This window comes from Bombyx mandarina, chromosome 09 (assembly GCF_030267445.1).
Source record: "Bombyx mandarina strain Sakado chromosome 09, ASM3026744v2".
Classification (NCBI taxonomy): domain Eukaryota; kingdom Metazoa; phylum Arthropoda; class Insecta; order Lepidoptera; family Bombycidae; genus Bombyx; species Bombyx mandarina.
Genome location: NC_143216.1, coordinates 5,582,342 through 5,605,894, shown reverse-complemented (window position 1 = coordinate 5,605,894; position 23,553 = coordinate 5,582,342). Strand labels below are relative to the sequence as shown.

At 36.4% G+C, this 23,553-nt stretch overlaps 2 protein-coding genes across 7 annotated transcripts in view; both read right to left on the bottom strand.

Annotated features, from left to right (window-relative positions):
• Positions 1–6,191, bottom strand: part of LOC114240758 (uncharacterized) — a 37,344-nt gene extending 31,153 nt beyond the window's left edge. For 2 of the 6 annotated variants that reach the window (XM_028171420.2, XM_089729698.1), the window contains exons 1-3: positions 6,041–6,190; positions 5,660–5,763; positions 603–745 (exon numbers count right to left, since the gene is read on the bottom strand). In XM_028171420.2, the coding sequence (XP_028027221.2) occupies positions 603–724 (122 nt within the window). In that variant the 5' untranslated portion in view covers positions 725–745; positions 5,660–5,763; positions 6,041–6,190. Of the gene's footprint in view, positions 1–602; positions 746–5,659; positions 5,764–6,040 lie in introns of all 6 variants that reach the window. The other 4 variants (XM_028171414.2, XM_028171416.2, XM_089729699.1 and 1 more) reach the window with 3 other exon arrangements.
• A 7,069-nt stretch (positions 6,192–13,260) lies between these two features.
• The window catches only part of sNPF (short neuropeptide F precursor), a 45,670-nt gene continuing 35,377 nt past the window's right edge, over positions 13,261–23,553 (bottom strand). Inside the window, exons 4-7 of the mRNA XM_028171532.2 lie at positions 19,581–19,759; positions 15,953–16,063; positions 14,753–14,839; positions 13,261–13,959 (exon numbers count right to left, since the gene is read on the bottom strand). Coding sequence (XP_028027333.1) covers positions 13,897–13,959; positions 14,753–14,839; positions 15,953–16,063; positions 19,581–19,759 — 440 coding nt within the window. The 3' untranslated portion in view covers positions 13,261–13,896. The remainder of the gene's footprint in view (positions 13,960–14,752; positions 14,840–15,952; positions 16,064–19,580; positions 19,760–23,553) is intronic.

The following is a 23,553-nucleotide window of genomic DNA, read 5'->3' as shown; positions in this document are numbered from 1 at the left end:
CTGTTATTTTCAAAGCTAAATCGAATATGGCATTTAGTGATGGTACGTGTGTTATTTTGCGAATTAATTATGTACTAAGTTACAAAAACAGTTCACGTGATTATGACTTTTATGATAGTGGCTTGATGGAAATCTAATTTGGGCATAGAATTTTTTAATTCGATTTTAGAAGCATTTCATAAAAAATTAAAATACTTTAAGGTGTCTAGGTGTTTTTATTTTATTTGTATTTCATAGATGGGTGGACGAGCTCACAGCCCACCTGATGTAAAGTGGTTACTGGAGTCCATAGACATCTACAACGTAAATGCGCCACCCACCTTGAGATATAAGTTCTAAGGTCTCAAGTATCCACAGATTCGGTAGAATCTGGCGCCAAGTTCCGTTCAATAATCCCGTTGTAAACGAAGCGCCAGACTACCGACTGTGTTTATAGTTACAACTGCTGCCCCACCCTTCAAACCGAAACGCAGAAATAGGCAGGGTGGTGGTACCTACCCGCGCGGGCTCACAAGAGGTCCTACCACCATTAAAAATGTACGATTTAACGCAGCGACCGCTTCTGCGATGATTAATAGGAAGTGATTCTTGTAAATACTAACCCGACAGATCCGTTGTCGAGGTTTTTCAGGTGTTTGTTGAGCGTTTCCTTGATATTCTGCTGCGAGTACAACCCGATGGGCGAGTTGAACTGCTTGTGTACTATCTTCGGGCCGGTGGCCATCTCTAGGTCGTTCGTTTAGCGCTGAAAATTAGGAAAATAGATCTTATTAAAAAAAAACAAAAACAAAAAAAAATCGATCATTAATGTACGAAATTAAAAAACAATAAATTATTTGTTGTTGGTAATCATTGTAAATTATTGTAATGCATGCTATTTGGCATCATTTTAATGATATTTAATGCGTAACGAGTCATTAAAACTAATGCACTTTTCGATTTAACTGAGAAAGGAATCTTTATTACGTTGCTATAAAAAAACGATATTGCATTCATGTAACGTCAGTAAACACTCCCCCTAGCCGCATATCTAAAAATTAGGGTGACAAATTTTATCCTCCTCATGAGATAATTTTATTACCCTCTCGAAAGATTCTCGCCCCGAGGTCGGTGTCAAGCCGCCTCGTGTTATTGCGTTTTTATTAGCGAGGGCCCACCCGAGGACGCCATCGTATTTTTTCTAAATAATAACCCGAGACAGGTAGCTTTGTGCGTAAGTTTTCCATAATGGCGTAGTCGACGAAATAGATTGAAATCAATTTGTTCTATATTTCACCGTAATGGTAATATGAGAATAATTATAGCGAACAATTTGGTATATATACATACATTGTAGGTCGTGGTGGTAGGATTTTTGTTGGTCCGCATGATAACACAATTCTACGCTAACAGGTAACAATAAAAAAAAAAAAAAAAAACGCTGTCTATTTTTTTCATAAAGTGTACCTTTTAAAAGAGTAGGATAGCTGTTACTATTGAATTATGACGAGGATGTTTATTGGCCCAATGTTATATCCACCAATTTAAAAGTTACGTCTTACTAAGCGTTGTAGTATTCGTTTTTCATTTGCAATGAGACTATGCACGTGGCCCGAAGTTTGGTTTGGAGAAAGCACATTTTTAATAAAAGTTTAGCCATAAGCCTGTTTTTTTTTCCTACCTATGCTGATAGCATTGAGAGGCTATTTCAGTTTCGCCCTAACATGTAGGTGAGCTCACGGGGCTCAAATCGGAGTGTTGCTAGCACTGGCCCAAAAGCATAAGCAGTGCTTCGCAGAATCTACCACCGGATCGGAAGCGCGACTCACTGAGAAGATCCGGCGTGACTCTCAGTGGGATGTATCTATGGGTTAATCGCTCGTCGAGCCCTTCGTCGCAAGCGACGGTTTCGACGAGGACAGTGACTGGAAGACCCTGTAAATTCAGTCGCTAGATGACGGAGTCACTAATGTGTTTAGAAACCAAATGCGTATTTAAGCAAAATATAACTAGTCAGGTCATAAGTATTGTCACACAGTAAAAACTTTTCTTTTAGAATGCTGGCCACAAAAAAGTTTATTGAATTCGAATTTCGAATTGTTCATGAAAATAAAAATGTATACTTTTAGAATTTTACTCATTTTTAAATATGGAGTGGACGCTTAAAGAAGACCGTGTTGCAGTTATTGCGTTGCATCGTTGCGGTTACGCGCCAATTCAAATTTTTAACATACTGAAAAATTTGAATATAACCAAAAGATTCGTTTATCGTACCATCAAACGATACAATGAAGACTCTAGTGTAGATGACAGGTCAAGAAGTGGTCGCCCTCGTTTTGTTAGGACTCCAGCAGTGATAAAAGCTGTGAAGGCGCGAATTCAAAGAAATCCCAAACGTAAGCAGAAACTGTTGGCCCTTCAGATGGGGTTAAGCAGAACCACGGTGAAAAGGGTGTTAAATTAAGACTTAGGGCTTCGGGCATATCGAAGAAAAACAGGACATCGTTTGAATGCTCGTCTAATGGGCCTGAGACTGAAGAGATGCCGCGCTTTGTTGAAGCGGTACGCGGGATAAAAATATCGGGAAATTCTTTTTTCGGATGAAAAAATTTTTACCGTAGAAGAGAGCTACAACAAACAAAATGATAAGGTGTACGCACACAGTAGTGAAGAAGCGAGCAACCGTATTCCGCGTGTCCAACGAGGTCATTTTCCATCCTCGCTCATGGTATGGTTGGGAGTTTCTTATTGGGGCTTAACAGAGGTACATTTTTGTGAGAAAGGTGTAAAAACGAATGCAGTTGTGTATCAAAATACAGTCCTGACGAACCTTGTGGAACCTGTTTCTCATACCATGTTCAATAACAGGCACTGGGTATTCCAACAAGATTCGGCGCCAGCTCATAGAGCGAAGAGCACACAAGACTGGCTGGCGGCGCGTGAAATCGACTTCATCCGGCACGAAGACTGGCCCTCCTCCAGTCCAGATTTGAATCCGTTAGATTACAAGATATGGCAACACTTGGAGGAAAAGGCGTGCTCAAAGCCTCATCCCAATTTGGAGTCACTCAAGACATCCTTGATTGAGGCAGCCGCCGATATTGACATGGAACTCGTTCGTGCTGCGATAGACGACTGGCCGCGCAGATTGAAGGCCTGTATTCAAAATCACGGAAGTCATTTTGAATAAACTTTAGTGTCATAAGAATCTATGTTTTATTAAGTTCATTTTGGTATATGAATGGTTACATAATGAATAAACTTGTTTCAATTATTTTACACTAAACATGTGACAGAATTTATGACCTGACTAGGTAGTTAAGCCAATATCTAGAATAATGGGTTTAGTTACAGAAACTAACACAAGCAAGACGAGAGAATTCACCATAAACTAAATAACAAAAATTCGAAATACGAAGCTAAGATCATGGCATATCATGGTATAATACTCGTATAACCCGTTAGCGCAAATTCTAAACCGCAAACAAACCAAAGAATGAGAATTAAAATACAGGGAACTTAACTATAAGTTCTTCTCTGAGGTCATTGGACTTGTTCTTTACATGTCATTATTACGAGTACTCGACCTGTTGCAGAATGTCCTCCAGACACACGTAGCAGTAAAGTGTAATAAATTCATATACTTTTATTTGCGCCATTTCAGACATTTTACAATTTTTTTGGTCACGGAAGGCTGATATTAAATTTATTCGCATTATCATATAACGTACAGTAATCGCAGAGAAAAGACTTACACTTACATTTATTCATTATCAATGTCTTACCATTATTATGATAATATGGTTCATTGTTTAATTAGCTGAAGTACATATTAATGACTTAGAATTGAAACACTATACTATGCAGCACTTTCAGAAAGAGAAAATGTAAATTTTGTTTGTTATATTTTACAATATGTATTAGACAGTAATTAGGTGAATCAGTGTAGGACCAAAAACTGTAATTGTCTATTTCCTCTGTACCAAGAGTCCTTCGGGAGAATGAATCCGTTTTCCATCTGGTCGTTCCAGGAAAATAGTGAACAAATTAGTTAACCTTTTATTTGCCCACTCTGCTTCGTTAATTACGAGAGAAGCCATTTGGAAGAGACAATGTCTCGCATATTTACACTGATTCAAACGAAATTAATCAATCTCTAGGATATATTTGCGTCTCAACTCTATAATTTGGTAGGCAGCGGCTTGGCTCTGCCCCTGGCATTGCTGAAGTCCATGGGCGACGGTAACCACTCACCATCAGTAGGGCCGTGCGCTCGTCTGCCTACAAGGGCAATAAAAAATTAAAAAATAATCATAATATTGTCATAAAGCAGTTTGGCTCTCCGGCTTGAACAGGACAATATACCATAAAATTAAGAATACGGCTTCATAAATAGAATATGGGTGACATTTATGTTGATATTCGTCCATGGGCTCCAGTAACACTCTGCTGAGTAACCGCTCAGCAAATATTACAAATAATCAAATATTTATTCATCTTGGCGATAGACATGAGCCAAATTTAAGATAACGTCAAAACTTTCAAAATACACTTGGTATTCACGCTTTGTAATGACAATTAAATTTAATTTTCCAAAATACCAAACTGTCTAGTTTATAAAGTGAAGACATAGAGGGCTTTTGAATTACATTTGCTTATCTATAAAGACACTGACATTATTGAATTGACAAAATATGACTTTCCTAAAAATACAGCCGGATTTTTAGCACCGGTCTGAAACATTTTGTGTCGTAGATACAAAAATTTTTCGTTAATAAAATATATGATTTATATTAAATTGCATTTTGAAGTATGCTATGTCAAGTTTCACGTGGAAGCTGCGTGGGAGTGCGAAAAACGTTTCGTTATCTGTTTGCTAAGAAGAAGCGATACATTGTGTAGACGCGGAGAGGTATCGTCTATTTTCGTTCTGGATTTCACGCTCGCCTGCGTAATAAATATTTGCGTACTTATTTTAAGAATTATTAAAATTCAACTCAACAGTACTCTCGCTATCTCGAACTACGATTGAGACTTTAGATGTTTATTTTCAAATTAACTGTAAACATTCCTGAATAAATATGTTATATTTTCAAATCATCATGAATGTACAAAATTATTAACGTTCACAATTAAGACTAGAAATTTAGTTGAGAAATTAATTGGACTCTGTTAAATTTTTCCTTGTGAAAATGTCAATGTTTAAAGCAAAGGTCGTTTTGTTTATTAAGGAACAAGGTTAACAATATCGTCATCAAGGTTGAAAATAATCTCCACTAGCAATCCAGACAGTGATTCTGATGTGCAAGAATAACTACTGAAATCCGTTTATTTTCGGAAAACGAAAACACTTTACCACAAAAATATCAATTTAATCGTTATTCAACATCACGTTTGCTTCTTAAGAACGGTAATTATAACACTTGTATCTCAATAAATGTGACGTAAATGATATGCATTCATGATTAGCAACGCATACGGCGCTTCGCTCCAGACACGTTATTTCAGTACTGTGAAGTCATATGAAAGTTATTTTCGTAACCGTACACCTCGGCGAAGCTTGCCACGGCTTCCAGGTGTTACGGTTTCCAGGTGATTAGTTGTATGAAAAAGAAACGACATCGATATGAAAGCGTTTATTAGTGCTGAATGTTATACGAAGCTAGCTTAGTTGTAGTACCTTGTGCGGCGGGTTTCGTGTGATCGGCGTCGTTGCCTGTCTCAAACTGAAGCGAGTGCGGACCGCCCGCCCACGTTCGCGCTGAGCTCACACTCACCTGCAATCTTTCAAGAATCGTGTTTTTATGTTTCATTATATCGATATTCACGAATCTGATAACGAAAATTTTAAGGGCTCTCTGACGTTTTAATTCAATTAATTAATTCCGTTCATCCCTTGTAATTGGGTCTGGGGACGTTTGAAACACATTCATAAGTTTAAACGACTGATAATGGATAAAATAGCTTAAGGGAACGGAAAAGAGAAAACCTTTTATTAACAATGCCAGGAGTCTACCATTCAGAATTTTTTTACGAATGTAGGTAAATTCGAAAAACTCACCTGACTGACAGCTTCGAATTCTTTTTTCGAACCGTGAACTGTAGTTCATGAACAATACGATGACAGACTGGCGGTCAAACAAATGACACCGATCACTGATACCGACGGCTTCCAGCCCACGAATGAAGAGCACGTAATGCGGAATAAACGAAAATTGTATCTAGTTTACATCAACTATATTTAGAACGCCGTATATAAAAGCTGACATTAAAAAAATTATGGTCAGTCACAGCTTTTTGTGTTTGTTCAAGAACTTACTCTATTGGCAATCACCAAGGCTGTTGAACTCAGTATTCGGCGGAAATGAAAATCGGCACGTTCTGTTTTTGTTAACTTTTCAGTGATAGCTCTTTCGCGTTCTGAGTTTAATTATTTCAAAAAACATACGGCTCAAATACTTCCAAACATAAACGGCTTGAATACTTTTACTTCTATTATAATTTTGTCTATTATCATGAAAACTGTGTATTCATCTGAAAATAAACTTTTTTTAATTTGATTTTTAGTAATTGCAATAGATGATTGGTAATAATTGAACGTTTGCGATAGTTATTGAAAAGAAAAGACGAATTAAGATAAATTTTAAGCAATTGTTTGACGAGAAGTTTCTATTGTTCTATATAGATACTCTAAATTGATATTTGGTTATAGAAAGATTTTAAATTTTAAGATAAACTGATATTTTATATGTCATACTTGGATTTGTAAAAAATATTTTTTCGTCGTATGGATCGCGATAATTGTAAAGTATAGGAAACGTTGTTTTATAAATCCATCAATTTATAACTACATTAAACTGTGAAACTGTCTTCAATAACATGTTATTTAAACTAAATAAATCACGTCAAAAAACATCATGCTATTTTCGAATTTCCAAATCATCATCAGCCATCACCTTGGTACTGTTTAGTTTGACCTCGCAGCGGACAAAGCCAGGGGCATTCCTAGTTTAAATCCATAATGTATTTTTAGAGAGGTACAAATAGGTGAGCAGGTGTAATGTCGACGGTATGCTCTGTACATAGTGACGATGTGTTCACGGACGGTGCATCAGCCATTGCATGTCAGTCCTACGTAGGAATGCGAATCATCGTCACACGCACACTAATTACTCATTAGTGAAAAATAGAATATAGATCTAATCGCACGATGAATTAATTTGTACCGTCCGTGGTCTACCGAGTACGACGCTCGGAGTATTCCTATGGTGTGACGCGACCATGCGACGCGATCAGAGTAAAAATCTTAAACATAATAGATGTCAATTTTCTTTCGTAATATAGATACGTATGTCGTATACAACTCGTTTTCACAAACGATTTCTACATTAAAGGAATCATCATCATCATCTCAGCCTGTCCACTGTCCACTGCTGAACATAGGCCTCTCCAAGTGATCTCCAGTGCGGCCGGTCCGTTTCTACCTGCCTCCACATGACCCAGCGATTTTCACCAGGTCGTCGGTCCATCTCGTAGGTGGTCATCCCACACTGCGCTTGCCAATACGTGGTCTCCACTCGAGGATCCTTCTGCCCCATCGGCCGTCCGATCTTCGCGCCATGTGGCCTGCCCACTGCCACTTCAGCGTGCTAATCCTACGGGCTCTACGCTTCTACGCCTCCTCGTTTCTTATTCGGTCTTGTAGAGAAATACCAAGCATAACCCTCTCAATAGCTCGCTGCGTGACACAGAGCTTCCTAAAAAGATCCCTTGTGAAGCACCACGTCCCGGAACCGTAAGTCTGAAGTCATCATTATTAGCACACATTAAAGAAATATTATAGTTTAAAATAAATTAAAACTCACGATAAAATGTTCTTTGACCTAACAGGTGAGTGTCCAAACAGTAATATAAACTGTATAGGTGTTGGAACAGCTGTTTGAGACTTCGATCGAGGCGGTCCCGATAAGCCCCGGTAGTCAATTTGAGTTTGGTTTTTTTTTTGTTTATTTTTAGAATTTGAACGAGGGTATCTTAAATATGGTCATTTCACTATCTGAATTTACAGCTATGCTAATAGCATGAATAGAATATACATATAAATTAAAGTTAACTCATTATGTATGTAGTATGTTAAACATGAAATTAAAAGATAAAATACGGTTAACAAAAATAAGAAAACAAACAAAGATCATAGATATAAAATACCGAATACAATAACTGAAATGGAAATGGGCTGAACATTTAATTCGAGATAAAACAGAAAAATGGGCCAAAGGAGTGACAGAATGGTGTATTAGATATAAAAAGCGAAATAGAGGAAGACAGCAACGTAGATGGGAAGATGACATCAAAAAACTGGCAGGAACGACTTGGATGAGAAAAACGCAGGATAGAATATTATGGAGAACCCTTGGGGAGGCCTATGCTGTACAGCAAGACGATCAAGCAACCGGTGTCGAATAATAAAACTAGAATAAGTGTATTAAAAATGTTACTTAAATTAGATTGTTAATAAAGGCTTATATTATATTATATAACTCATTATTGTCAAGAATACTCGTAGTATTTAATATTTTCTAATTAATAATTTCATAAGTCACCTTTTAAAAAAACCTAACAAATTAAAACCTACAGAATATTATTCTCAGAAAACATACATCTCAAAAGTTTATAAGATTAATTTCGTTTGGCTACTTACTCAATCCTAAGAAGGTAAAGGAGAGCAGTGTAACTGACGTATTGTCAATACCCGTTATAACTTAAAGACAATTCAGGATTGCGACCCGCTGCGATCGTTTCTAAATGGGTTCCGTTGTAGACACACTTGTAGCTGTTCGAGAAATGTGCATTTACATTACTGCAGTCCGTTGCATAATTTCATGTTCAGATTGTATGCAAAAATTGTAAAAAAAAAAAGCTGGTGATAGGACGTTTTGTGAGTCCGCACGGGTAGGTACCGCCACCCTGTCTATTTCTGCCGTGAAGCAGTAATGCGTTTCAGTTTGAAGGGTTGGGCAGACGTGATATTGTAAAAACTGAGACCTTATATCTCAAGGTGGCGGCATTTACGTTGTAGATGTCTATGGGCTCCGGTAGCCACTTAGCACCAGGTGGGCCGTTAGTTCGTTCACCCATTAAACAAAAAGCTATTCGATTTTCAATGTAGAATAGTTAAATCGTAACTATCTGTTATCGTCCTTATCAACCCATAGACGTCTACTGTTCGATATGTTACTCGTTCAAGGTTCGACACGATGACCGGCTCTGCCCAGCCACATCCAGCGAAGCTCACATCAAACATCGGCTCAACTTGTGGGAAGCCACACTGCACGTGGCTCGTTTCTCTCTCTCTCTCTCTCTCTCTCTCTCTCTTTCGTTTCTCTTCATACAGAAATTCTCGAGCGCCATCAATTTATTGCATTTCGACAACAACAACAAACATTGATTTGGTATAGTATGATTTGATGAACTACGATCAGATGAACCTAGCCTAACGTATAGAAAAGATACAACAAATAAAATTTATTATCGTTATTTTTTATTGTACAATGACTGGACGAGTCCATTATCTCTTCGTGTTAAGTAATTACCGTAACTAATTACCGAAGTCCGTAGGCATCAGAAAAGAAATGCGATCTTTCGTCTCAAACATGACATCGAAGTCTTGTAATTTAATTAATAGTACATTGTGCACCAAATTACACTTTCTTCCCTGTACAGCGGGACGAAAAACGAACTTTCGGCGACGGTAGGAGAAAAATTGTATTGTAATTTATAACGACTGTAATACGTAAATAAATAATTTGTCTTATTAATTACCATTAAGTTAGGTTCAAATTCCGAGATTAAATTAAAACATTAAAATCGAATTAATGAAAATAACAGTGAGCGGGAGATTGAAGCGTCGATATTTAAGTTCCAAAGATTGATCTAGAGATATATGGAACTTTGGCTCTTGATAAATTTAATTCAGAATAGAATAAGCGCGTACAACAAATCTAATTGCACGAAAATCAATTGAAGCATGAAAGCCTTTGTGATTGCACTGTTCATTCAAAATCCTTTATCCCATTTCGATTTTGCCATTTAAAAAGCAAATTTTAATCTCATTTTATTAATAGAATTGATCGCCTCGGCTGTCTAGTACTCTCTCTACTTCGTCTACTATTATGCTATGATATAGGAGATCGACTGCCGGTCGTTTGACAATATTTTTTTTGCTTAAATTATTTTGTATTCAGCATATGAATGGTAGGTACTTGTTTTAGTTTTGTACGTTTCCTGGGGTCGTCGGATTAGGAATATATATTTTAAGTTATACCTTCAATAACTCACGGCCCTCCCGGTATGTTATGGTCTTAAGGCATCTTAAGTAAATACCGCTACTTAGATTGAGACTTTGTGGCAACAGATCGGCCGCACTGGAGATGGATTTTGAAGTCGTCGTGGCCTAACGGATAAGACGTCCGGTGCATTCGTGTTGAGCGATACACCGGTGTTCGAATCCTGCAGGCGGGTACCAATTTTTCTAATGAAATACGTACTCAACAAATGTTCACGATTGATTTCCACGGTGAAGGAATAACATCGTGTAATAAAAATGAAACCCGCAAAATTATAATTTGCGTAATTACTGGTGGTAGGACCTCTTCTGAGTCCGCACGGGTAGGTACCACCGCCCTGCCTATTTCTGCCGTGAAGCAGTAATGCGTTTCGGCTTGAAGGGTGGGGCAGCTGTTGTAACTATAATTGAGACCTTAGAACTTATATCTCAAGGTGGGTGGCGCATTTACGTTGTAGATGTCTATGGGCTCCAGTAACCACTTAACACCAGGTGGGCTGTGAGCTCGTCCACTCATCTAAGCAATAAAAAAAAAAAAAAAAGATCACTTGAAGAGGCCTATGTTCAGCAGTGGACAGTGGACAGACTGAAATGAGATTGAGACATAAGGCCGCAGTCTCAATTACATTGAGTCAGGCGGTCAAATCTACATATCTATACGTAAAATTCTCAGAAAAATAACGTCATAATCCCATATAGAGTTCACTTTAAAGAATTTACCAAAATAGAAGTCGATTTCAAAAATAAAAAATAGATCTCGTTCAATACTCGTAATTCATTAACAATTCGTGTAAAATAAATAAGAAATTTTGAATTTATGATTTTATTACTAGAGTTTGCATGTACGCTCTTATAATCGAGGAATCCACCATTTTTCAAATCACCAGCCAACCAGTAAAGCATGCATGCTGATTCTATACATTTCTAACGTGAACCCATTATCGAAATGCTTTTCTAACATCAACTTCATGTCTAAGTTAGAGGACGAATAGATGGGTGGACACGATCACGACCCATCCAGTTTTTTTTCCTTCCTATGCTTATAGCCTTGAGAGGCTATATCAGCTTCTCCTTGACGTGAGCTCACGGGGCTCAAACCGGGTGTGTTGCTAACACTGGCCCTAACAAGAGCAATGCTTCGCAGAATCTACCACAGGATCGGAAACGCGACCCACTGAGAAGATCCGGCGAGAAACTCAGTGGGCTGTGTCTATGGTTTAATTCACTCGTCGAGCCCTTCGTCGCAAACGACGGGTTCGATGAGGACGGTGACCGGTGCTTGTGGTACCTAAAAGCACCGTTAATGGATCGGGAGGATCCGTAATGACGTGCTTAGGGCGACGTCCCTAAGCACGTCATTACGGATACAGCCTACAGGATCGGGTATGTAACCCATCCAGTGTTAAAGTAGCAAGGCTTACCGACATCATAACGTGACTGCTGTTACTTAGGTTGAGACATGCGATTTTAGTCTTTATTGTATTGTTTAACAGATGTTCCACACTTTATATTCGAACAGTCTACTGCTTCGCTACAGAAACATTCAGGCTATGGGAACTAACTGTGCACGCACACCATACGTCCTAACGTTACTAGTCAAGTCTGATATAATAATATGACACCAGATGCGCGAGGAACTCATCCATCAAAATAAATAAAAATCAGAAATTGGAAGTGCGGAAGACACATTATGGGAATACATTTTTTTGTTAAATCCCATAACAATATTTAGGAAGGCTTTGTTTTTTAATCTAAATGTATGTTCAAAAATTGTTTTACTGCCCTTTTAGGAAAACGAGTGTAAGGCTCACCTAACGGTGAGTGGATATCGTCGCTCTAGGAATGCCGTTGTTGTGCCCAACTAACAGCTGAGCCGCACCGCAAGCCGCTGCCGACCGAGCACTGAGAACTCTTCGCAAAAGTGCAAAAAACGTATTTGGAAATGGACTGTGGTTAAACGTAGTGGCTCTAGATACTATGATTAAGCCACCTGGTACTGCTGATAAGCAGTCGTTTGTCATTGAATTTTGAACTTTCCTAATTAAATTACTCTGGCAACTAAGCACGCACCTACACTTCATCCATATCGCTCATCATCAATGTAATTTTAAGTTGAGAAGCTATCAAATGTGAGCTCTGCTGAACACACTTGAAGACTTCGTCCGATATATTTTTAAGAATGATCCATCTGCGCCGATATTCGATTATGCCAATGTTCCGTAGACAGATAAGTTTTTATAATGACACCATACATTTGTAATTTCTAAAGGCAAAGTAATTTCGCATGACTAGGTCCTAACATTGTATCCATCTCTGCATCGAGGCAGTCATACGTTCTAGTTTAATTGTTGTAATATACAATTGAGACAACGATCTCATGTCTCAAGTCACCTTTGGACTTCGAATGGCACTCACTTTCTACAGTCCATGGGCTCCGGTAATCGCTTTAAAACAGATTGGTCGCAATTTTAAACTTATTCGTAGGCGATTTTGTTAGTGCTAGTCATGGACATCACTATCACCTCTCATTGTTTTAGTTTGCGAATCAAATGAGCCCTTTAAAGTGAAATAAGGGAAACTAGTGTCGTATAGTTTGCGTGGAGAATACCTCCGCCGCGAAACAAATAAGCGTCCAATTAGAAGGTTAATTGTTATTCAGAAGCAATAGACACTTTAAGTAATATCCCATGGCATTATGAGCTTTGTGGTGGGTAATCGGTCTTAGCTTGTTTGCGGATAATAAAAAATTAAAAAGTTCAATTATAGAATTTTTGAAATTCTTACGTTTAACATTTTGTAAATAATTGCCAGGCTATAATTTATTTTGGAGCTCGTTTTGATCTTGGCAAACGTCTTTTCTAATTCAATACCCGTAAGTAATTCAAAATATCTCAGGAAAATATTCAGGATTTGCTAAGTTAAATGAAAGCGGTGCATACCTCTTGTTAAAATTGTTTATTTCAAGTCATCAATTAATCTATTTAGATGTAATAACAAAATTAAACATACTACACTTATACTTAGTGTAAACAGTATTCTTTTTAATTTATCGATGCTAAAGTGGAAATTTGATTAAACAGGCTTGAAGACAGGTCTGAAATGAACGGTGTTAGAGCGAAGTAGTTTTACATTTGCCCAGCTCTAAAAATGTAGAACTCTTCGCTCAGCTCAAGACGGTGATAAAAAGGCTATAAAAGACAAATTTTAAATTAAAAAGTACAGAGACAGTCTTAATATAAAGTTGACTGGAAACGTCAACGGGTGTTCTGATATTTCTGTCGTCAAAATATTACAAACATTGACGCACAGTGATCATAGATATATTTAAAGTAGAGAAATAAAACAAGAAACTGATTAATTAGATGCCAGAACAAAGTTTAATAACACTCTAAAATAGTTTATATACACAAATCTTATTAATACGACCGAGTATTATCTAAGAATCTATTAAATATTTTACGTTTACATACATTTATTACGGTAATTTTATTAATAATCGAAATTTAGGTATATATTTTGACATTGAGAGAAATACATCTAGGTTGCGACGAGAGGATATGTTCTGGGTGAGCTTATTCTTGTTGTCTATCATCTTCCACGGAGCCGCTAGCTTTCACTTCCTTAGGCAGAGCAGACTAAAAAAATAAGAATATTAAACATATCACTGTAGTGCTTCTATAAATAATAACGTAATAATAAAAGATCACCCGAAATAAAATTAATATCGTCCATTATTTACTCTTGTACTGTTAGATAATACAAATGATTGGTACGAAGAGTATTTTGTGATTCATATCGGGGAGCAAGTCCAACTTTTGTGAGTCCGCACGGGTGGGTACCACCACCTCGCCTATTTCTGCCGTGAAGCAGTAATGCGTTTCGGTTTGAAGGGTGGGACAGCCGTTGGAATTATACTGAGACCTTAGAACTGATATCTCAAGGTGGGTGGCGCATTTACGTGGTAGATGTCTATGAGCTTCAGTAACCACTTAAGACAATGTGGGCTGTGAGCTCGTCCACCCATCTAAGAAATAAATAAATAAAAAATGGTTTCATTTTTCAAAATAAAATAAATTTTTTTTTTGTTTGATAGATATTTTGTATGGACAATTGACACCACATTCACTTTTCACTGAACTTCATACTTAACGAAAACATTTAAATGTATTATTGTATAGCAGCTGTCCACGCGGATGCATCGCTCACTCAAGTAGGAGAGAGACGTGTCGAACGCTGCCGAACACGGAGGCCGATTGTGCCTCTTTGTCGCTCGTTGCACCCTCTCGCTTGCACTTCAAGCCTTAAATGGAACGCCTCAGAGCGAGGTAACGCCACATGAGTCATGTTTTTTCGTGCGTGCAGCCGGCTCCATCGAATTATAAGAGATTGTAAAGTCAAAAAAAAAATTAAAATCGCTTAGATACGTACCTCGTATGGCATTAAGAACATATTGTTGTCAGATCGGCGGCCGAATCGTAGACGCATAGAAGGGGCTCGCACAGCGCGATCCTGCTCCTACACAAAAATGTAACTTATATCACACACCCTATAAAACTCTTGCAATAAGCAATAAAACACGCATTCTACAGGTTTAATGTCCACAATGATTATCGCGGCACGATACCGGAATTGTTCAACTTCAATAGAACTTAGAAAATAATCACAGTAAAAATCATGTCATGTATCAATACTGTCAAAGCCTTTAATCTGATGAAATGCACGAGTATTTTATTAATTTTCAAATCTCGCTTTGAATCTCACAGATTTACGAAAATCTAGAATTCCGTTTCAAGGAATTCCTGTCGCTCACGCGTTCCGAATCACAGAGTTTGAAAACAAAAATAGTTCCGTTTAGTATTTCAAAGAAGATATTATTACTGTTTCTAGAAAATTCCATTTTCCAATCTTCCATTCGAATTGACCGTATTTTCAATGCGGATATGCTTACAAACTTTTTGATGCATTTTAAAACTTATAACTTTAGCTTTTCTTTTGCATATTGACATACAGCGTGCCGCTTTTGTTTTTTAATGCAAAAACAGTGTAACGGTACTTCTCGCGCATTTCTATTTATAGATTTACGTTCTGGATTCAAAAAGAGAACATTCGTCATAAATCGTTCGGCGTCGTAAAACAAAGAATAGTGCCTTGTTAGAGGAAATAACTTCATTACAAGGGTTAACACTGCATCAACGAGTTTTACGATCTTCTGATCAATACGTATCTACTATTGGGATTTGGATGAAGAATGTTTTTGCTTTCTGCCCTAAACGAGAACCTAGTATTGGTTTTTATCAACATCTATAGCGCCTCTATTTCTATGCCTTTAAATTGAAACTATACACGGAATCAATTTTATCCTATAATGTTCCGTTATAGGTTCTTCCTACCAACCTTCGATGACTTTAGGATAAAACCTGACAAAATAAATGGTCAATACGGCTTGTTAAAAACAGCAGCGCATATTTTAAATTAGATTGTTTTTAAAAGCATTTATTTATTATAGTTGTTTTTAAAACATTTAATTGCTTGCTTTAAATGCTGTTTGTTTTGCTGTTTGTTGTTAATTGCTTGTTTTAAATACTTTAAATGTTTTAAATTCTTTCTTTTATAATTTTCCGATTTTACCTCCTGAGGGAAGATATGTGGCACAGCGCGTTCGTCAGAGCGGCGTCCGAAGCGTAGGCGGACCGGGGTGCGAACCTCGCGGAGAGAGAGCAGCTCATCCATCTCGTCAATCTAACACAATTCAAAAAGCTTATAAAGAAACTAGCCTTACTCGCCCGCTTCGCTTGGCATTTAAAATTAACATTATTATTTATTGTCATTATTATTAGGAGGTACAACACTCATATAAATATTAGCCTATCCATTAAGTACATGTATTTTATACATGGATACCAAGTTTCAAGTCAATCGGATGCATGGTTCAGTAGTTATAACGGAACATCCATAAAAACCACTATAGATTTATATACCTACTAGCTGACCCGGCAGACTTCGTAGTGCCTCAATCGATAAATAAAAGACACATCAAGGGGACACATCAAAGGAAAAACAAAATTGTTTGTTTTTATATAATTGCGAGCTTTTTTATATTTTCTCACCTTTTAAACCTTCTCTGGACTTCCATAAATAATTCAAGATCAAAAATAGTTAAATCGGTTCAGCCGTTCTCGAGTTTTAGCGAGACTAACGAACAGCAATTAATTTTTATATATATAGATTAGTATAGATTTAATTTTTTTTAATAAATTTTTTCTTCTGTCTTTACCGTACTAGACGGTATGAATACAATACGTTATTCTTGTTGCAGTTTGCATTGGATTTTAATTTTACCAACGGCCACTTTCTCGATTCTACCTCCCTTTGGTGATGGAAGAGCTTCGATTTATTAATTAGATAGATTTCGAATTTTCAAAACATCGTTAGGGGTTATTAATAGTTTTGTTGTTGGAAATTCGTGTGTATTAAATCTCAATATTAAGTCCATTTCTGAAATTCAATAAGTTTTTAGGCATTCTAAAAGAGGTTAAATTAAAATCGTGAATATCAATTTTAAAATATATTTTAAATTGATAATGTTTTACTGGATAGTTTTGACTGGCTTTAAATTGGATTTGACTAAAGTAGATTATAATAGGGTGTGTCCCTAGTATTACTGCCGTTCCAAAGTAGCGGACGGTGATTAAAAAATCAGTGATAAATGATTAAATATGTACGCTACATTACCGATTGTCATATCTGGAACAAAAATTAGCAGCGAATAGAATTTAAAGAGATAGCTTCTGCAGAACTTAAATAATATTATGACGTTTCTTCCTCAATCTAAATTGGCGATCTCTGTTCTCCTTCCGGCCAGACATAGAGACTTGGAACAATTTTGTTACTGTCTTATACAATTGTATTTACAGTAATTGGGAAATTTTAAATGCGAATACACATTGGTCTCTTCATTTCTTCTATTACATTTTTGTATTAGGTAATTCGAGATAGTGTTGTATTATTAACGGGCTTAAAAATATATTTAATCTAGTGATAATCAAACGTGAACAGCTACTGTAAAAATAACCTTTAACTCACAAACATACGTTAATGTTAATTGTTTCCGATAAGCGCACCCTTGCACAGTCTATCAGGCAAATAAATGAACCGTATCGTTTCATCATTAGAGTTATACATATATTTTAAAGGCCAAAACTATTAACTATCACACCGCTATACGCTTAGAATATATACGTATGTACATATGTTCATGGCCACGAAGCCCTACTAATGGAGCAAGGGATAAGGCGGGCTTCATAAAATTAGGGATGAAAGGGTGTTGAAAGTTAACAAAATTGATTTATATAATGATCGAGAGAACTACGTTTTTCGGATCGGTACTCCTTTAACACTGCGTTGTTAGGCTGTTCGCTTATACATTTTCAAATTTCTTTCAAATTAAAACAAGAAATCAGCAGTGTATCTGAAAAGCAAAGCTATAGGTGTAGATCGAAAGTTGGCAGTTTTGTTTAACTTACAAAAAGTAATTCGGGTCATGTATGTACTCAGAGCTCTTGGAAATATTCCAGATGCTACGGCGCTATGGTAACTCAACGAATTAAACTCTAATTTCAAAATAAAATAATACGTTATACATTGAACGAACTCAAGCTAAGAGTTTTTCCTTTGTTTTCTTGACGTCCGATTTATAATCTTAAAAATTATAATAATATGTATAGTTCTTACTGATAAATTTTGAGTAAGTACCAAGTACCATCACAAATGTTTTAATGGGTGGAACGGTAAAATTTTCAGAATCCTATTCAAATCTTATTGTCAATTATAATTAGAGATGACTTTATTTACAGTAGGCGCCATCTTGACTGTATGTTACGTAATTAGGTCTGGAAAATTTAAATACTACATTTTGGTATTTCGAAAAAATATAAAAAGATGTTACGTGTACCCAAAACAAGTAGAGTAAGCAATGATTTTTTTTGTTTTCCACTCTCTCTCTCTCTCTCTGGTTGTAAATAAAACTGGCAGTCTGTTTTGATAGACGCTCGTGGAGATGAACAATGCCAGATCTACAGCTATGCGACTGGGTCTGGCTTAAGACTTTATTGAAATCTCGTGTGATAGTGCAGTGGAGGACAATTCATTTTAAAGCCATATATATATAGTGTGTGATAAATCACTGAATTTAAATCATTAATGGGCGCATGCTACCGATAGTTAATATGAACTCTGATCCAGTGACAGAGGATGCGATGATAAAATAGACAGAAAGGGAAGGAAAGAAAAATTATCATTCATTATCATTACAATTATTTTTTATTGCTTAGATCGATGTACGATCTTAGACCCCTTGCTTAATGGTTACCAAAGCCCGTAGACAACAACAACCTAAATGCCGCCACCCTCCTTGACATATCAGTTCTAAGTCTCGGGGTTATAGTATAATAGCTGCCTCAATCTTCAAACCGAAACGTATTACTGCTCCATGACAAAAATAAAGAGGGTAGTGGTACTTATCAGTGCTCGCAAGACCCCTACCACTTCGGGTTTTCATTTCGAATCTTCTTATTTCACTCTGACTTCTGAAACCTCATAGCATAAGTAACACTACTCACTGTGAGACAGTATTACATATTCGAATATTCCGAACAATATTCGTTGATGTAAGCAGCTTTCATTTTACTGTTATATCTTTAATATTTAGAACGATATCGGTGCGTGATCTCTCTTAACAACTTAATATTTCCGTGCTCGTGTACTGGAATTTATCATTCAAATTTATAGCGGAATTTGGCTCTCCGAGTTATAATTCTATTATGTTGTATCTGAATATTATTCTATGTAACCTTCTCGGTGCGTTGATATATTCAAATTATTACGATTGTCAAATTGAAGCAAATTTAAATTGTCTCTCCCGAGAATTTGCTGATTTCTATGTATCGTATACTAAGCAAGTACACATACGTAACTATATAGTATCTGATATCTAATGCTAACATCTACATGAGATTTTTAAATTCGAAAGCTGCTCACAAAACCAGAACGTTTGAGCTTTTTTTTTATTTTTTATTGCCCCTGTAGGCAGACGAGTATACGGCCCGCCTAATGGTGAGTGGTTACCGTCGCCCATGGACTTCAACAATGCCGGGGGCAAAGCCTACCGTTAAACCTACCGTTGAGCTATTAAAACAATCTTAATGTACACGTAACGTACATAGCGAGGATCTTATAAATGTATTTTTTATGAACTCACAGGAGCTTGAGGTGGCATGTCGGGATCTGATCGGCGGCCGAATCGCAGGCGTCGGGATGGCGATCGAACAGACTTGCGGGCCAGCGCGTGTCCGCCGAGCGCGTCGTGCTGGGCCAGAAGAGCATAGAGCCCTCCCAGTGCATCCCAGTTATTCCGGCTCTCGAATGTTGCAGGTGACGCTAGGACAGCGAACGGTAAATAAAAAAGATGTGTGATGTCGTGGGACACCGGATAGGAACGAAGTTCCTTATTATAAAAATATTAATTTTAAGTTCTATTTGAGGTATAAAGAAAATAAAACTGGAGGTTTCGCAACGACCCACGGTCATTCGGTAACGTGCGAACTTAATGTGGTACACTTCATTCACGGTTGTTTGCATAAGAGTTAGTGTGTTGCGCAAACGAACGCTCTGAGATCGTGGTCAATGAATGATAAAAAAATATGTAATTTTTTGTACGTTATTACAAAGTTAAGTCGTACACTGTGTGCATTACTAATAAAAATCTTACGTTACGGACGTTTTATCCCGGTTAGGGTACCCCTCCGCATCGTCCCGTAAGGAACTTCATTCCAAAAAGAGAATTTAGTTAAAAATTACTAAAGAATTCAGACTGAAATGTTCCATATTTAACACGGTACGGTTGTTCATCTGTGACTACCGAAAAAACCATATATATTTTTTATTTATTGCATAGATAGTTCGACGAGCTCACAGCCCACCTGGTGTTAAGTGGTTAGCGGAGCCCATAGATATCTACAACGTAAATGCCGCCACCCACTACTAACTTCAAACTAAAACGCATTACTGCTTCACGGCTGAAATAGGCAGGGTGGTGGTACCTACCCGTGCGGACTCACAAGAGGTCTTTCCACTATTAAGGTCCTACCACCAGTAAGTATAAGACATAATATAAATACATTTCGATTATGAAACTATAAGTAATATTTAACAAAGATTCTGAAATTAGATAGCAGACCACGAAATTATTGAACATACAAATCAATATTCACTTATGCTGCGAGTGATCTGAAAAAATATGTTAATTTAATAATAGTAAAAAAGTGTAATGAACATTTATAAATTTTATTAAAAAATGAATCAACTTGTTTTATAATAATAAAAGCTCAATGCACAGAGAGCACTGAAGTATGCATATCATTTTATATGCATTTTATTTTGTTAGTGAACTCATCATCTGAATAATTTAAAGCCAAAAATGTAAATGGTACTAGACTAAAAGTGAGATAATTCTTATTGTAAAATAAAATAAAATAAATAACAGAAATTTAGTAAAGACTGCCAAGTGAATTTACGATAATATTAAATTGTAATGTTTTACAATTTATATGTGTGTTAACAAGTAAGTAGGGAGCAAATCGGCAAATACGATAAAAAAATAATTAGGTACTGAAAAAAATTCTGTGTAAATGCCATACTAACGCTAATAATGATAGACTAACTAATATTCTAAACATATGCACATGCAATCTTACACACATATGTTCATGAACCTTCATACAAATACATACATATTTACGTACATACATTCATTATATGCATACATCCGTTAGTATAGTGTACGCACAAAAATTCGATTGACAATAGTTGTGTTATGCCAAAAACATTATATAAATTTGTAAATGTTTGATTGAGTTACTAATTATTATATTATTAATAGAAAATAAATCGTTACAAGTCGCTACAGGTACTCAGCAACTAACTTTTCTTATTAATCATGTAATGCGAGAATAACAGGATTGCCCAAGTTTTATTACGATGGAACTTTGCGTAGTAAAAACATTTTTGCGTTCTCAGAGCGAACACGAGAAGTGGAAACTGCGAGATTCAGAAGTAAATTCGCTATTGTTACATTACATTACTGGTGACGATTAATTGATATTTTCAGTATTAATTTACTGTAAGTAATATTTTTTATTGGGGTTATAACGTAAATATTTCTAATGGAGTAGATCGGTAGTGTGGAAAAGTCCAAATACGATATAAATATGAAAATATGAGCAGTTGCAAAGTTCAAATCAATTCAGTTATTGGTGATGAAAATTGATAGGCGTACTTGCTCAAAGCACATTCTAAGCCCGGTCAACTCAAGCTATGAATAACGGGACCTTTAGGTAGGAAGGTAGGATGAGTGTACCATGGATTAGAAGTAGCAGTAATAACTTCTGAATATAAATCGTACACACTATTGGGAATGAATTTTAGCCAAATTTTTCTCTGTTTGAATCTTAATGGACAGTAAGTAAATAACTTATTTAATTTCCTTTCACCAAGAACCGTGGGTCAAAATACCATCGTAATTGGATGGAAAATTTACGTCCATCGTGACTTTAGTTTCCGGTTTTCGTAAAACTTACCTTACTTCGAAACAAATGGATCGGACTAAAGTATCTATTCACGCTTATTTCGTGCACACAAGAGACACTGTTAAATATAGAAATATATGTACAATTTATTTAATACAAAATAGCTCAAATGGGCAGAATGTTTCCTCTTATTACTCTTATTGCGTAATTACAAAGATCTTGAAGGTTTTTTTACCATGAAAATTTAACTATACCGTCCATTTGATAAATTGACACACCATTCTATTGCACAAGGAATAATCTTCTTAGAATACTTTAGACAAAATGCGAATAGAAAAAAAACATTCAATATATTCTTACGATGCGATCATTACGTACGTTATGAAAACGTTCCCTTGTAATACAAAGCGAGCAAGTATTAAAAAAGATTCTTCTTTGTGTTAGGTTATAAAATATTGTAATCGTGAGGATAGGTTTTGTGAAGCACGTGAATGTTGTCTTAGCTTCAAATCATAAGGTTGAAATTAAAACGACCATTTCTTGTCTTGAATAAATCATTTAGAGCACAATGCCTATAGTCGGATTTTTTATTAGACGAAGTAAACTGACGTTTACTGTGTTGTCAGTTTTTGATGAAATAAAAATAGTGTTGTGACAAAGTGAACGATTGAAAAAACTCCTGAATTAATGAAATTGCCTCGATTGTCTAGTGAATAGTTAGTGTGCCGAACTGCCGATATCGGGCACGGGGTTCGAATTTTAGCCGTGTTTTGTACATACCAACGAGTTTTCGACGAAACATTATGTTCCTATGGTATCTACCTGTACTAAATACCGAGTGTTTTAAACATTAAGAAAAACATTGCGAGGAAGTTTGTAAGACTGTCCTATTTCCAATGCATCATATAGTTGAAACTATAGATGTATAAAATATAACAATTATAGGTACATAGGTAATGAAAATAAAAAAAACTGATTGTAGTTACATACTACTAGTAACATATTATTATATTGGATCACTTTAATACAATTTTATTGTAAAATATAAATAATATTCTTTTATAGTTTGAAATTAATGATTAACTCTTCACACTCATTGTTCATTTATGTGATTGAACGAGAACTGAACGCATCACTATTACTTTAAATATAGCAACATTATTTCACAAAGTGACATTAGCTACTGTCAGCTGGCTTCGTCTAATTAAAAATCCGACTATAGTTGATATATTATGTGCCTTGCTATTGTGATATTATTATTTTAATATCGTAAAAGTTTTGGCAATCCTACGCAGAGAGAACCTAAATAAAACCGCACGACATGTTTATTACCACTCAAAAAATATATTAAAAAAACAAAACCGACTTATCATTGTTTTATTACATGACAAAAGCTATTTAACCCTGTATCGTGATGTAATTGTTATAAACCTTTTTTAATTTTTTTTTTTATTGCTTAGATGGGTGGACGAGCTCACAGCCCACCTGGTGTTAAGTGGTTACTGGAGCCCATAGACGTCTGCAACGTAAACGCGCCACCCCCCTCGAGATATAAGTTCTAAGGTCTCAGTATAGTAACAACGGCTACCCCACCCTTCGAACCGAAACGCATTACTGCTTCACGGCGGAAATAGGCGGGGTGGTGGT